Raw genomic sequence first — 14872 nt, forward strand, 5'->3', positions numbered from 1 at the left:
CCTTCCCTCCACCTCCCTATCCTTCCGCGTGCAAGGTGCGAACTCTCCCACTGACCAGCCTTCCCTCCACCTCCCTATCCTCCGGGCTTCCCTACACTGAATTCCTGCCAATCGTTTGAGCATCTGCTCTCTTATCAGCTCTAGGTCTGGACTCGGGCTATTTCACTTGCTTTAAACACACTTCAGGGAGCTCTGGTAGCGTAGTGCCTAAGGCATTTGACTGGGTTCAATCCTATGGTGCAAAAGGTCACCATGAGTTGAAGCCAACTGGAAGGCAGCTAACAACACTACGCATGATCTGAGGACCAAGAACAAGGTGGGGCAGGGAGAGAGGGGGCCCTGTGCTGAAGTTGTTTAGTTAGATCTCCCAAGAACAGCTGATAGCCAACGGGAAGAATTTCAACAGGGTGGGGACCTGGTCAGATCAGCATATTGGAACATGATCTGTGGCTACTTGGTAGCAAATGGATTAGAGGCAGATTCATCCCCGAGGAGGCCTGGCAACTAACAACCACCATCACCACATTTCTTCTTTGCTGGTGATCTTCTTGGAGCCACTTCATCTTGGAAGCCTTCAGTGACTAAGGCCGTGTTTGGTGTTCCCCAACTACAAGCTTCCATAGCCACTTGCTTGTAATTCTGTATGACAATTCAGCTCTTATCACCTTGGACTGTGAGGATCTGTTTCCTCCATGGCACTTTTTTCATTCACTCATTCAACCATTTGTTGAGCACCAAATATAAGCCAGGAACTCTGGTGGTGCAGTGGTTAAAGCAAAAGGTTGGCAGTTTGAACCCACCAAACCACTCTGTAGGAAAACGAGGAGGCAGTCTGCTTCCATGAATATTTACAGCCTTGGAAATCCTACGGGGCAGTTCTACTCTGTCCTATAGGACCACTGTGAGTTGGAGACAACTTGACAGCAGTGGGTTTGGTTTTGTTACTATAGGCACTAACGCACTGCCATTGAGTTGCATCTGACTCATAGCGACCCCTCCTTGGGTTTCCGAGGCGGTATCACTGCGGAAGTAGATTGCCCAAACTTCCTTCTGAGGAGTGGCTGGTGGGTTTGAACGACCAGCCTTCTGGTTAGCAGTTAAGTGCCTTAGGCACTATGCCACCAGAGCTCCTATAAACCAGGAACTATCTGGGATGCTAAGGTAACAACAAGGAACAAATCAAAATTCCTATCTTCATGGTGTCTATATTCTTAGGAGATCCTTGAGGACAGAAACTGCCTGCCACCAAGGATTCCAACTCATGGCAACCCCATGTATATCAGAATAGAACGCCATAGGGTTTTCAATGGCTGGTTTTTCAGAAGTAAAGATGCATGCCTTTCTTCCAAGGCACCCTTAAGTGAACCCAAACCTTCTGGTCAGCAGCTGAGTGTGTTAACCAACTGTAGCACCCAGCGACTCCAAAAGCCCTCCATAAGTGGGTGGTTAGTATGGTCAATATTACCTGGGACACGGCACCCAAGGCATTCTTAGCTGAGCGTGCTGCAGCCTGGAGGCCCTGCTGCCCTGGCTCTGGGTTTTCCAGGCGTTTCCAGGATGGACCCGGCCCAAGGTTGAGGCTGACTGCCCTCAGGGGCAACCTTCTTTGGAACTGCCTGCACAGGGAGCCCAGGGCGCTGGTGGAACTCTCCAGTTGGCAATCTGCAGACTGTGGCACCATGCTCTCCTGGAGCTGCTCCTGGTCCTGCAGAGATCTGCGGCGCGTGGAGGCCCCCACACCCTGCCACCGGGAGGCCATCTGCCTGGCTACGAGTCTGCGACGCCCACCAGATCCTGGGGAGAAGAGGGCATGTCAGCTAGGCGCCCCCATCCTCATCCCTTGGGCACAGGGAAGAGGTGGGGTGGAGGCCATGGAGGTCAGGCGGAGGATGGCCCAGATAGGGTGTGTGTGTGTGGGGGGCGCGTGGTTAACTATGGGTGCGGGATGGAGGATGCTTCTTGGAGGAGGGGTCAGCAAAGCCCAGAAGAGAATATAAACATTTTCTGCTGTCTCGTGCTTCCCAGACAACTGTCCTTTCATCCCAGCCTCCATTCTGATTTCTGCCTCTGCAGGAGCGGGAACTAGGGTCAGGCCTGGTCCTCGCTGAGCCCCGGGCACAATTGCGCTGACCTAATGCACTCGGGTCCAATCCCAGCCTGACCAGACACCCCCAACTGCGGCCGGACGCTCGCAATACCCAGTCACCCTCATCTGCTGTGTCTATCCTAACTAACCCCCAAACCCTGAGCGCGGTTCCCGTGGACCGACGCTCCTCTAGGTCCGCCCGGACTCACCGAGCAGCCAGCCAGATGCTGGACCCGAGGCGCTGCGCAGCCGCTCCTCTCCGATGCCGGTAGATTTGAAACTCCGCGCGGACCCGCCCCGGGACTCCGTCCTCACCTCTGATTGGCTTCATTCCCGATTCCGCGGCCGTGTCGAGGATTTGGATTGGCCTCCTTCTCTCGCGGCTGTAAATCCTGCTGTCGGATTGGCCCGGTCATCCCCATTCATCTCTCAGGACTCCCTTCTAGACTCGGCGCCCCGAGATTCCTCCGCTTTGTATCTGCTCATCCAGTCCGCACAGTATCCAGACTCCCGGGTCTCTCTCGGCCCAGCCCGCGCGCCACCTCCTGGACACTCGGCCCCGCTTGCGGCGCCCGGGTCTGGATCTTAGGCCGGGAGCTGTCTCCCTCGAAGTTGATGAGATTCAGTGGTTCAGGCTGATCTGACAAAACGGAGCGTGAAGGGGCGTCCCGGGCACGGAGTTGACTTAGGGTCTCGTGGCCTGAAGCTACTGGCCCTTCAGTCCACAGCTCTGGTCTGCTCTGGTCTCCTAGGGACTTCCCATCCTGCCTATGAGGATGGCTTGCTTTCTTACTCTGGTTTGTCACAAAGAGCCAAGCTTGGGGATTCAGAACGCTCAGTTCCCATGGAGATTTTGCCTCAATTTCCCCTTATAACCCTCTTCCTTACTGAGACAAGGCACAGCCCTTTTCTGGTCCCCCAGACTCACTGCCGACACTTTGCCCCTAAGGAAAACCCCTCCTGGGAGAGGAGACAGGACTTGAATCTATCTCTCTGCCTTCCAATCCTCACTGGATACTCACTGCTGTGTGGATGCTGCAGACGCCTTAAATCATTAGGTCCTTCCAAGGCAGAAAGTCCTGGCAATCTGCTTCTATGAAGATTACAGCCAGAAACCCTGTGGAGAAGGTCTACTCTTTAACACATAGGTGGCCATTGGTTGGAAAGCAATGGGTTTAAACTGGAGTCTATTTCCACCACCTGTCTATCAGTTGGTTGTACTATGGTGGCTTGTAGGTTGCTACGTCCTGGAAGCTATGCTATCAGTAATTCAAGTACTAGCAGGATCAACCCTGGTGAACAGGTTTCAGCAGAGCCTCTGGGTGAAGATGGACTAGGACGAAAGACTTGGTGATGTACTTCCAAAAATCAGCCAATGGAAACCTGACGGATCACAACCGAGCATTGTCTGACAGAGTGCTAGAAGATGAGGGCTGTAGGACGGGAGGCATGCAAACTACACTGTGGCCACAACAGTGGATTTGAGGGTAGCAGCCATGGTGGAGTGGGTGTAGGACCAGGCAGTGTTTTGTTCTTACTTGGGATTGATTTGACAGTGACTAACTGTTTTGGTTACCTAGTACCACGCTAACAGAAATTCCATAGATGAGTGTCTTTAACAAACAGGAGTTTATCCTCTTACAGTTTTGGGGGCTAGAAGTCTGAGTTCAAAGTGCCAAGCTTTAGGGGCTGGGTGAGAGCCCCTTGAACTTGGGCTTCAGCTCTGCTTCGAGCTCCCAGCCCAATGGAGCTACAGGCATCTCTTCACTCAGGCAGCTGCTGGCTGCTGAGGCTGACAAGCCCAAGGTCCACAAAAAGAACGGCACAGTCCCAATATAACCACACGACAAGGCAGGCCACTAGTTCAAGTCCAGGGACGACAGTCAACGCTCATTGCTGTTGAATCGGTTCGACTCATAGTGACCCCTCCTTAGGTTGCCGAGGCAGTATCACTATGGAAGTAGGTTGCCCAACCTTCCTTCCGAGGAGTGGCTGGTGGGGTTGAACCGCCAGCCTTCTGGTTAGCAGTCAGGTGCTGAAGGCACTGCGCTACCAGAGCTCCTGACAGTCCCAAGATTGGCAGGAAACATAGCAGGCTGTTGAATGAAGACTTGGCTATATTATATGCAGGGTCCAAGCATGCCAAAGAGCTGCAGAGACCTTTCTCAACGCTTCTCCTTATGCACTGGAAGCAGAGCACACCCCTAAGGCAGCTGCCCAGCTGCTTCCATAGAGTCCACCAGGGAGTTGATGACCAGTCTCATCATGGGAAGGACTACACCCAGCTCCAAACCAGGCCCAGCCAAGTTGACCCATAACCTTAACTACCACACTAACTAACAATAATGATCTAGTCAACTTGATTAAGAAAGGTTAGGTTGGGCTCAAATTTCCCTCTGGTGGCATAGTGCCTAAGGCATTTGACTGGTAACCAGAAGGCTGGCAGTTCAAACCCTGGTACCAGCCACTCCTCGGAAGGAAGGTTGGGCAATCTATTTCCGTAGTGATACTGCCTTGGCCATCCAAGGAGGGGTTGCTGAGTCGGGTCCGACTCGACGGAGTGAGTCTGTTTTTTTTGTTTTTCAATATGGAGCAGAAAGGAGGTCTGCTGGTGTCAGATTAAGGCATTTGGTTACTAACCAAAAGGTCCATGGTTTGAACCCACCAACTGCTCTGGGGCAGAAAGAGGAGGCAGTCTTCTTCTGTAAAGATTTATAGTCTTGGAAACCCAGTGGGGGTTGCTAAGAGTTGGAATCAACTCGATGGACGTGAGTTTGGGATTGTTTTCTGGAGTATGTAGCAAAAGGAGCCCTGGTGATGCAGTGGTTAAATGTTCAGCTGCTGCGGTTAGAACCTATCCAGCGGCTGTGGGAGAAAATCCTGGTGATCTGCTCTTGTAAAGATTCCAGCTTAGAAAATCCCATTCGAGCCGTTCTACTCTGTCGCTTAGGCTCACTGTGAGTACAATGATCAACTCAAGTGCACGTAACCACAGCAATGTGTGGCAGAGCCAAGGGTCCAAGTTTGGGCAGTCTGGGACCAGCATCTCTGTGTTTACCCCTCACGTACACTACCTCTCCTCAGCCCTTTGCACCTCTACCTCCAGCCTGGACCTCTCACCACACAGGTATATCCACCCACCTCCTGGATACTCACTGTTATTTGCTTTGTTGTTGTTGTTGTTGTTATGTGCCGTCGAGTCGACCCTGACTCATAGCGACCCCTCCTTGGGTTTCCGAGGCAGTATCACTACGGAAGTAGGATTGCCCAACCTTCCTTCCGAGGAGTGGCTGGTGGGTTTGAACTACCAGCCTTCTGGTTAGCAGTCAAGTGCTTTAGCCACTATGCTACCAGAGCTCCTGGTTATTTGCTTTAGGCACCTTAAACTAACATGCCCAAACTCCTTAAATACACCAAAACCCCCCCCCCCAAAAACCCCAAAGCTGCTGCTTTCGAGTCAGTTCCGACTCATGACAACTCCATGTGTGTCAGAATAGAGCTGTGCTCCATAGGCTGTTCCTGGCTGTCGTTATTATGAAAGCAGATAGCCAGGCCTTTCTTCCTCTGCACCACTGGGTGGGTTTGAACCACCAACCTTTAGGTGAGTAGTTGAGTGCTTTGTACCACCAGGGAGTTGCCTTATTAAATATCTGGAATGGATGACTGCATGAAAGAGGCCCTCCCTGGCTGGAGTTTTGCACCCTTTCTCCTCCAGCAGAAATGTAACTGGCAGGCCAGGTTAACAAAGAACAGTCTCTATGGAAACCAGAGAAAGAGGAAGAAACATTGTCTTCTGAGTGAGAAGGCCTTCCCTCTTGCCTTGCAGGGCTTAGAGGAGCTGGAGCTTGGAAGGGGGTGTGCTGAGGCAAAGTCGGTTCCTGGTTCAGAGGGTGGTGCTGAGGTTCCAGCTCCTTCTAGAAAGGAAACCCAGCCCTGTTGCTCACAGGGGAGGCTTTTCTGGGGTCCTGCTCTACTCTCGTCTTTTGGGGAGAAGGATGGAGGAGGAGAAGCATCTCAATTCCTGTCTTGCCCCTGGAGGCTCCCTGTCAATCAGCAAGGCTTTTACCAGTTTCCTGTGACATCATGGAACTGTCAGTCCCATGAGGAGGCAGACACTAAACAATTACTGTAAGCGACAACTAGTGTGCAAAGGGCTTTGAATGAGAAGTGCTGGGGCAAGGAGCAGGTGCAGGAGTGGGCAGGGAACTTCACTGGAGCTAGGGGTCCAGGCAGACTTCTCTGGCCACGTGGTGTTTTAGCTGAGGAGTTAGGGGAATGACAAAGCAAGGGGAAGGAGGCTTTCAGATGGGGGCATTTGCAAGGGGAGCATCACCAAGTTCCAGGACGCGAAGAAGTTGAGCCTGGCTGAGTGAAGCAGAGAGGACAGGACCCAGGGGAGGGGCGGGGGGGGGGGCATGGGGCAGGAGCTGAGTCTGAGGGGCGGGGCTCCACAGGGTAGGGAAGGAGTTTAGGATTTATCCTGAGTATAATGGAAAGCCTTTGCTAAATTTTAAGAGAGCAGTGATTTACTAGTTGTTGTTGTTAGGTGCCATCGAGTCGTTTCCGACTCTAGCGACCCCATGCACAGCAGAGCAAAGCACCGTCCAATCCTGTGCCAGCTCTGTGATCCCTGCTATACTTGAGCCCATCATCGCAGCCACCATGTCAATCCATCTCGTTGAAGGTCTTCCCCTCTTTCATCGACCCTTCACCCTACAAAGCATGACATTCTTCTCCAGGGAATGGTCCCTTCTGACAACATGACCAAAGTAGGTGAGACAAGTCTGGCCATTCATTTACTGGAGTTACATTTTAATGAGATCTGGGAGGGACATTCTTCCCCTCCTCCTCAACATCCTTCTCCCTCATTCCTGCAGCTACCAAGGCCCAGAGCCTCTCATTTCTGCTTCCTAAGTATCTCTGTAATCTGCATGTGCCTTTTGACCCTTCTATGATGGGCAGATGAACCCTGGCGGTGCAGGGGTTAAGCACTCAGTGGCTGACTGAAAGGGCAGTGATTTGAACCTGCCAGCAGCTCCATAGGACAAGGATGAGGCAGTCTGCTTCCATAAAGATTCATAGTCTCGGAAACCCTATGGAACCGTTCTACTCTGTCCTTAGGGTCCCTATGTGTCAGAACTGACTTGATGGCAATGGTGTTTTTGTGTGTGTGTGTGTGTGTGTGTGTGGGGTGTTTACCTCCCTTTCTAGGAATTTGTGAGAACTCTCTGGGGCAGAGTGGAACCCCAAAACCCAGCACCCCTGAAAGTATTGACATAGAGTCATTGGCACAGAGGCCAAGCCTGGGCCAACTAGTCTGGGTTCACTGGCTTGGACTGAGTCACCCAAGCCAGGCCCCCCCCCCCAGGAAGCCCTCCAGGAGTGCTCAGACCCCCACTGGCTCAGTCTCCTTCCTTCTTTGGGGGCTGGGGATAAGGGTGGAGGGTGTAGAGACCCTCCTTACCTCTTTTCCACACTTTCTCCAGCCACACAGCAATCTGCAGTCATCTGCATACACAGCAGGTAACAGAATGCACAGATGGTTAGCTGACAAAGACAAACGAGTGATTACCATAAAAGTCAGGATGGGGTTACCTGGCGTGGGGCGGGGCACGGAACAGGGAGGGAGAACACACAGCAGGCAGAAGGGAGCTGCGCTGGGGACCTGAGTATGTTCTATTTCTTGACCTGGTTGATGGTTACATGGCTGTTTGCTTTATTAATATTCATTATATGCATTTTTCTGTGAGTGATATAATTCACAATAGAAGATAAAGGTCTGACCATGTCTCCCACTGCTTAAAACTCTCCCACTGCTAATCAATCGCTACCCATAGTATCCGTTGCCACTGTGTCAGTTCTGACTCATAGTGAACCTGTTGGATAGAGTAGAGGTGCCCTGTAGGGTTTCTAAGGCTTTAATATTTAAGGTCCGGACTCTGGGGGAACGGAAGCATAAGAACCTTTGATAGCCGCAAGGTGGCGCTAAGCACCAAGTTTTCACATTGCTCTTCATCTTTAGCCCAGAGACCAAAACCAAAACCAAACTCACAGTGACCCCTCCTTGGGTTTCTGAGGCGGTATCACTACGGAAGTAGATTGCTTCACCTTCCTTCCAAGGAGTGGCTGGTGGGTTTGAACCACCAGCCTTCTGGTTAGCAGTCAAATGCCTTAGGCACTACACCACCAGAGCTCTCAGCCCTGAGAGAGGGGGACATTCCTGAAGGCTTCAGATTAGCTGGGTCTGGAGCCCAAGGAAGGAGCCCTGGTGGTGCAGTGAAGTGTTTACTGCAAACCGAAAGGTCAGGGGTTAGAATCCACCAGCTGCTCTGCAGGAGAAAGATATGGCAGTCTGCTTCCACAAAGATTTACAGCCTTGGAAACTCTATGGGGCAGTTCTACTCTGTCCCATAGGGTCGTTATGAGTCAGAATTGACAGTGAGTTTGTTTGGGTTTTGCGTCCCAGGGCCTAAGACTAACGTCACCTGAAGGGAAGGGAAGCGCCCAACTGTCCCCAGCCGGACCTTTTATGGGAAGCACAGGTGGGGTTGTGGAGGGCTCCTCAGCTCTCCCCAATCCTGCCCCTCCTCTCTTGCTCCCTATCTTAGTACCCACCCAAGTCAGAAAGCTGCTACCCCTTCCTCATCCTTCTGTGGGCAGATCTTGGGGAGAGAGGAAGAGGAAAGAAGGGACCTCAAAGGCAGCAGGGCTCTGGCCTGGGGTCCAAGGGCACCAAGAGTCTGGGATCAGGGTCAGCTCCAAGGCCAAAGCCTGGTAAAGGGCCTCCAGCCCTCATCTCCTTTCTTCCTTTGGTGGTTCCAGGCCTCTCTCCTCCTAGTTCTCTTTCTCCCCTCACTCTTTTAAGAAAGTCCTGCTAAGCTCCTTCCTTAGGGTGGGACAAAATCCCAGTCAGAGGCTATAAAGGAAGGCATCAGGTGGGGCCCCTTCCGTCACCCGGTGGAGGGGCAGGAGGCCAGGCTGCCCAGAGTGTCCCGGGGAGAGGCCCTGGCCTGCACGGGGAGCTGTCTGTCCTTACTATAAACCTCACCCCCACACATACACCTGACCGACAGGGCAAATCCCCACTGGTCTCAGCCGGCCAAGAACCTCTGGGGAGATTATCCCTGCGGGGGGCTGGACACAAGGACTTCTCCCTGCCTCCGGAGTCATGGACGCTGCGCTGCTCCTGAACGTGGAGGGGATAAAGAAGACCATTCTGCACGGGGGCACAGGGGAGCTCCCAAACTTCATCACCGGATCCCGAGTAAGCTGGGAGGCCCCTGAGAGGGCAGGACTCTCTCAGGACAGATGGGGAGCCCCATGTGGCCTGAGCCAGCCATGCTGCATTGCATCACCTATAGCCTCTCAGTCTTGCCAAAAATCAGGCAGGCAAGCCCCTCCTGGAAAGATCCACTCCGGGCATCTGGGGAGCTCTGAGTTGGTGCCCACTCATGGGCATTTTAGAGAGCCCTGGTGGTACAGTGGTTCAAGCATTTGGCTGCTAACCAAAAGGTCGGCAGTTTGAACCCACCATCCGCTCCATGGGAGTAAGACGAGACAGTCTGCATCTGTAAAGATTTATAATCTTGAAAACCCTATGGGGCAGTTCTATCCTGCCCTATAGGGTCGCTATGAGTTGTAGTCAACTTCATGGCAGTGGTTTTTTTTTTTTTGGCATGGTTGCTCTTGGTACTTTTCAGATTAAACTTCAATGTGGGGTGATGGGAGGGGCATCGGATAATTTCTAAAGAAGGCAGGCCCCGCTGCGGTCAGGTTGTCTATCCATGAATCAATCTCTGTGGGCTTCCCTAGACTGATGGGGCAGCTGTGATTGTGGCCTCAGAACTAGGGCTCGTTTAAGGAAGGCATTCCTGGCACTCAGAGCTGTAGAGGGTGGCATTGGGGTCCTTTAGGAGGGAGTGGACTTCTTGTCCCAGGAGGGGAGAGTACAAGCAGGATGGGGATGCTCTAGGGGTCAAGGTATGTCATGGGGGCTGGGGCGCTGACCCTGAGGACAGCCCTGGGAGTTGTGACATGATGGTGGCTCCTGCAGGACTCTGAGAGATGTGTCTAGAACAAGGTCCACTCTCTTGGTGACCAGGTGACCTTTCACTTCCGTACCACAAAATGCGACCAGGAGCGGACGGTGATAGACGACAGCAGGCAGGTGGGCCGGCCCATGCACATCATCATTGGGAATATGTTCAAGCTGGAGGTCTGGGAGATCCTGCTGACGTCCATGCGGATCAACGAGGTGGCTGAGTTCTGGTGTGACACCATCGTAAGTAGAGCGCGCTGGCCCCTCCTTCCATTCTGTCAACCAGGAGACCACCCACTTTGCAGGGTGGCTGTTTCGGGAAGGCTGTGGCTAAAACTCTGTGACACACACCCGGCATCTGCATTTCCTGTCACTGTAACCAAAGATGGGCTCATCCAGAGGAGCAGCCCTCTAAAATCACAGTCGGTGCTGTGGCTCCCTGCTGGGGTTTAGAAGCAGTGCCATGTTCCTTAGGAGTGGGCCTGCCCGCTTCAGTCTTTCCTTTTTGTGCTGTATTGTTAGATTCTGGCTTGGGCAGTGGTGGGTCAGACCCTGGTTCAATTCCTGGCCATTGCACCTGAGGTACCACCACTACTCTTCTGCCAGGGGAGGTTTGCATGTGGCTGTGATGTTGAAGAGGTTCTAGCAGAACTTTCAGACTAAAACAAGGAAGAAAGGCTGGGCAATCTACTTAAAAATCAGGCAATAAAAAACCCTATGGCTCAAAGTGGGAGCTCTGGTGGCATAGTGCCTAAGGCATTTGACTGCTAACCAGAAGGCTGGCGGTTCAAACCCACCAGTCACTCCTCGGAAGAAAGGTTGGGCAATCTACTTCTGTAGTCATACTGCCTCGGAAACCCAAGGAGGGGTCACTATGAGTTGGATCTGACCCCATGGCAGTGCATTGTGTTTGTTGCGTATGGCTCACAGTGATGCAGTCTCCAACTGATCAGGGCCATGGCGCAGGACCAGGCAGTGTTTCGTTCCCTTGTGCATGAGGTTGCCGTGAGTCTGGGGCCAAGTCTGCCTCAGCTAATAATAACAACATTAGACTCTGGAGACATTGGCCATTGGTTACTTTTCTGCCCACCTCTTCACCTCTACCAATGCTGCAAGTTTTTTTAAATTTTTTTTATTTGGGTGAAGATTTACAGAGCAAATTCACTTTCCATACAGCAGTTCACATATACTTTGTCGCATGTCATTGACCACAGTTTACCACAATGCAACAGCTCCCCTCCCACTTCCTCCCCATAGTTACCTCTTCCCAGTGTCCATCCCTCCATACTCTCCTGCCCCCTGAGCTGTCTCCCTGTGCATAAGCAGCCCTTACTTCTCCCATGATTGTTTTCTCTAGGGCGTGTGTCTACTTGAGGCAAATGTTTAATTCACATGCCTGTACTTTGTTTGGCTGGAAACCACAGGTGTGGGTTCAATTCCAGACCTAAAGGACAGCTAGGTGCCATAGTCTCAGTGGTTCCACTAGGCTCTATTGGACCAGCAAACCTGGTTCCCACCTTCTTTTTTTATTTTTGCCTCCAAATGATTTTGAGTTTTGTTCCACATTGTTCTCCCTCTCCATGCAGGATCTCCTACATCCCTTCCAAGTGGATGACAGTGGTAGCTGGGCACCATCTAGTTCTCCGGTCTCATAGTTGTACAGGTTGCAGATCGGATGGTGTACCAGTCACTAGGACTGATTGTTTCCATTAACTTTGTTTTTCTTCTTTCTTCTTGATGAGGAGAGACCCATCGTTGCATCTAGATGGCAGCTTGCTAGCTTTTAAGATCCCAGTGGCTACTCGCCAAAGTAGGAGGTGGAACAATGTTTTGTATAGTATGTTATGCCAATTGAGCTTGATGTCCCCTGTGACTACAGTCCCAAGCCTGCAGGTTCAACTACTCGGTCACTCTGGGTAGCTGGCTGTGACCAAGCAGTGACCACAACCTTGTCCCTTGTCAGCTCTACTATACACTTGGGAATTCTGATCATTCACATAAACTTATAGGACCATTGTCTGCCAACCCTATATATGTTCTTGGATACACTCCCCATTTCATAGACATACCTAATCGTTTAGCTTGCCCACCTATCTATCCATCCATATACCCACGTTTGCCTTCACTGACAACTCAGTACTGTATATGCCAAAGGGTTCATATTTGTTGTCTGTACTGCCCATGTACCTCTCTATGTCTTTCTCATCTTCAATGCCGCTGCACATTTTTTTAAAAAAACATTTATGGTCCTCTTATAAATCACCCTTATAGGTGACCCAGATAGAAATAGCAAAACTCACTGACCTTTAAACATTTTATTATGGAAAATTTCAAACATACACCAAAGTAGACACAAACCATAATGAACCTCCAAATGCCCATTACCCAGCTCCAGCCACCATCAGCCTGTGGCCAGGCTTGCTACATCTACCCCACACCTGTTTCTCCTCCCACTTCCCACATGGTTAAAGCAAATTCCAGGCGTTGTATTGTTTCATCTGTACATATTGAAATATAGAAATATTTAAAAATAGAACCACAGTATCATTATGGCATCCTTTGAAAACTCCTATAATTTCTTCATGCCATCTAATATCCATCCAGTCATCGTTCATATTTCTCTGATTGTCTTTTAATTTATTCTTTATCAGTGGCTTGTTCAAATTCAGTCTATGGACAGCAGTTTGTTGATAAGACTCTTATGTCTCTTTGTCTACGGGTTCTCTTCCCACCCACCCGCGCTTTTTTTCTTGACATGGGTTTGTTGAAGAAACTGGGTCATTTGTCCCGCAGAAATCCTCTCATTTTGATGTTGCTGATTGCTTTGCTGTGGAGTTCTCTAATAGGTCCCTCTGTTCCCCTTATTTCCTATAAACTGGAGGTTTTGTCTAGAGAGAGGCTGGATAAGATTCCACTTCTTCTTTGCAAAAATGTGCCATGGACGGTGGTTCATACTTCCACTGGGAGGCACCTGTCTGCTTGCTGTCTTATTGTGATATCAAGATTGATGGGTGAGTTTAGGTCTTGACAGCCTGGCCCATCTGTTAGAAAGCTCCCTTTCAAACTACACCCAGTAGTTTTAGCAGCCATTGATGAACGATGCCCACATTCATTATTTCTTCAGGGGCCACTGACCTTTTGTAAGTGACTTTTTTTTTTGGGTGGAGGGAGAGAGAGAGAGAGAGAGAGAGAAGGAAAGACCTGGATCTGAACTCTGCTCTGTTGTTGATTAGCTTTGTGACTGGAGAAGTTTGTTTTCCCCTCTGGCACTGTATTTGTGCATAAACCAACCAACCAACCAACCAACCTCTATGTTAAGAGGTTGTTGTGGGGATGACATGACATGGTGTCTATGAGGATAAATCACAGTATAGGGCAATTGAAAAGTGGGAGCTATTCTTTTGTGTTAGAGGAATCTTAGAGACCAATTCTCTCATTTTACTAATGAGGAAAGTTAAAGTTCAGAGGGGGGAAGTAACTTGCACTACTCTAACAAGTTAAGGGACAGTATCCCCCTTGCTCCTTATCTGGTGCATGTTTTGCCATTGCAATGTATAGTAGTGCCAGGCTGCAATACTGTGTTCCACCAGTAGGTGATCCCATCCCACATGTGCTCTTCAGTTCGTCACTCAGCAAACATTAATTGAACACCTTTTCTTTGTACCAGTCTCTGCGTTATTTTTCATCTTGATATTTTCAATTAAAAGTAATTTTTAAAATCAAGTCAAGGTTTCAGAAAATTGGCTTCTTTGTGATTTCAGTTAGTTAAAATTCTGTATATATTTATTTACAGTGAGGAGCTTCTGTACTTTTTATACCTATATAAAAAAGATGCCATTAAGTTGATTCTGACTCATTGTGATTACACGTGTGTCAGAGTAGAACTGTGCTCTGTAGCGTTTTCAATGGCTGATTTATACTCCTATGTACCTGTAATTTTGACCGTATGTTAGACAAGGCTTGGTTGCCGACAAGCACCCCGTTTCCATAGGATGCACATTTACCAACACAGGAGAGCAGAGTGCGTAGAAGGCGGTCAGTATGTTCTTGATTGGTTGACTGATTTGTTGTTTGCAAAACCACAGGCTGTTGTTGCTCCTGTAACATGGGCATGGCTCTCTGTTCCGTGTGGCCTGTGTGTCCTTCTGCCTACATCAATATGCACATGAGTGCACTGCCAGGCTCATGGGCTGGTAATTTTTACCCCATAGGGCCCTTGGTTTTCTCAAAAGCTTCCACATCTCCTCCCAGCCCACAGCCCAGAGTCCACATGATTGTGTGAACACACAGACACACACACCTTCCAGAGTCATTCAACCACCTACACATCCACATTTTATCCATCCATCTAATCAGCCATACTCCCTTTACCCAATGTTCATTCATAGTCCCATCTTTATCATCAAGCATCCATTTATCTATGTATGCATCTATCTATCTATCTATTCATCTATCCAACCATCCATACATCTCTCCATCCATTTAATTGGGAAACATTCACTGGGCACCTGATTAAGCCTGTGATGGGTAGTGGGAATTAAACAGGCAAAGTCCCTACCCTCAAGAAACTTAGCCACTGGAGGAACCGCAGACATTGAAACAAAAAAGCATGGCAGCCAGTACCCCAACATCAATTAAGTGAGGGCAAAGTGATTTGGGGCCACAAAAGAGGACCAACTAATTGTTATAGGGCATTGGGAAGGGGACTTTTTTTCATTTTATGTATATATATATATATATATATATAT

General features: G+C 50.0%; 2 protein-coding genes across 2 annotated transcripts in view; one reads left to right on the forward strand and one right to left on the reverse strand.

The window, feature by feature from the left end:
- The window catches only part of PIMREG (PICALM interacting mitotic regulator), a 5521-nt gene extending 3762 nt beyond the window's left edge, over positions 1-1759 (reverse strand). Inside the window, exon 1 of the mRNA XM_007937508.1 lies at positions 1466-1759. Within this exon, the coding sequence (XP_007935699.1) occupies positions 1466-1759 (294 nt within the window). The remainder of the gene's footprint in view (positions 1-1465) is intronic.
- Positions 1760-9254: 7495 nt separating this feature from the next.
- The window catches only part of AIPL1 (aryl hydrocarbon receptor interacting protein like 1), a 12158-nt gene continuing 6540 nt past the window's right edge, over positions 9255-14872 (forward strand). The window contains exons 1-2 of the mRNA XM_007937509.2: positions 9255-9350; positions 10188-10367. Coding sequence (XP_007935700.1) covers positions 9255-9350; positions 10188-10367 — 276 coding nt within the window. The remainder of the gene's footprint in view (positions 9351-10187; positions 10368-14872) is intronic.

Source organism: Orycteropus afer, unplaced genomic scaffold (assembly GCF_000298275.1).
Source record: "Orycteropus afer afer isolate SDZICR_OR568_19922 unplaced genomic scaffold, OryAfe1.0 scaffold00042, whole genome shotgun sequence".
Lineage (NCBI taxonomy): Eukaryota > Metazoa > Chordata > Mammalia > Tubulidentata > Orycteropodidae > Orycteropus > Orycteropus afer.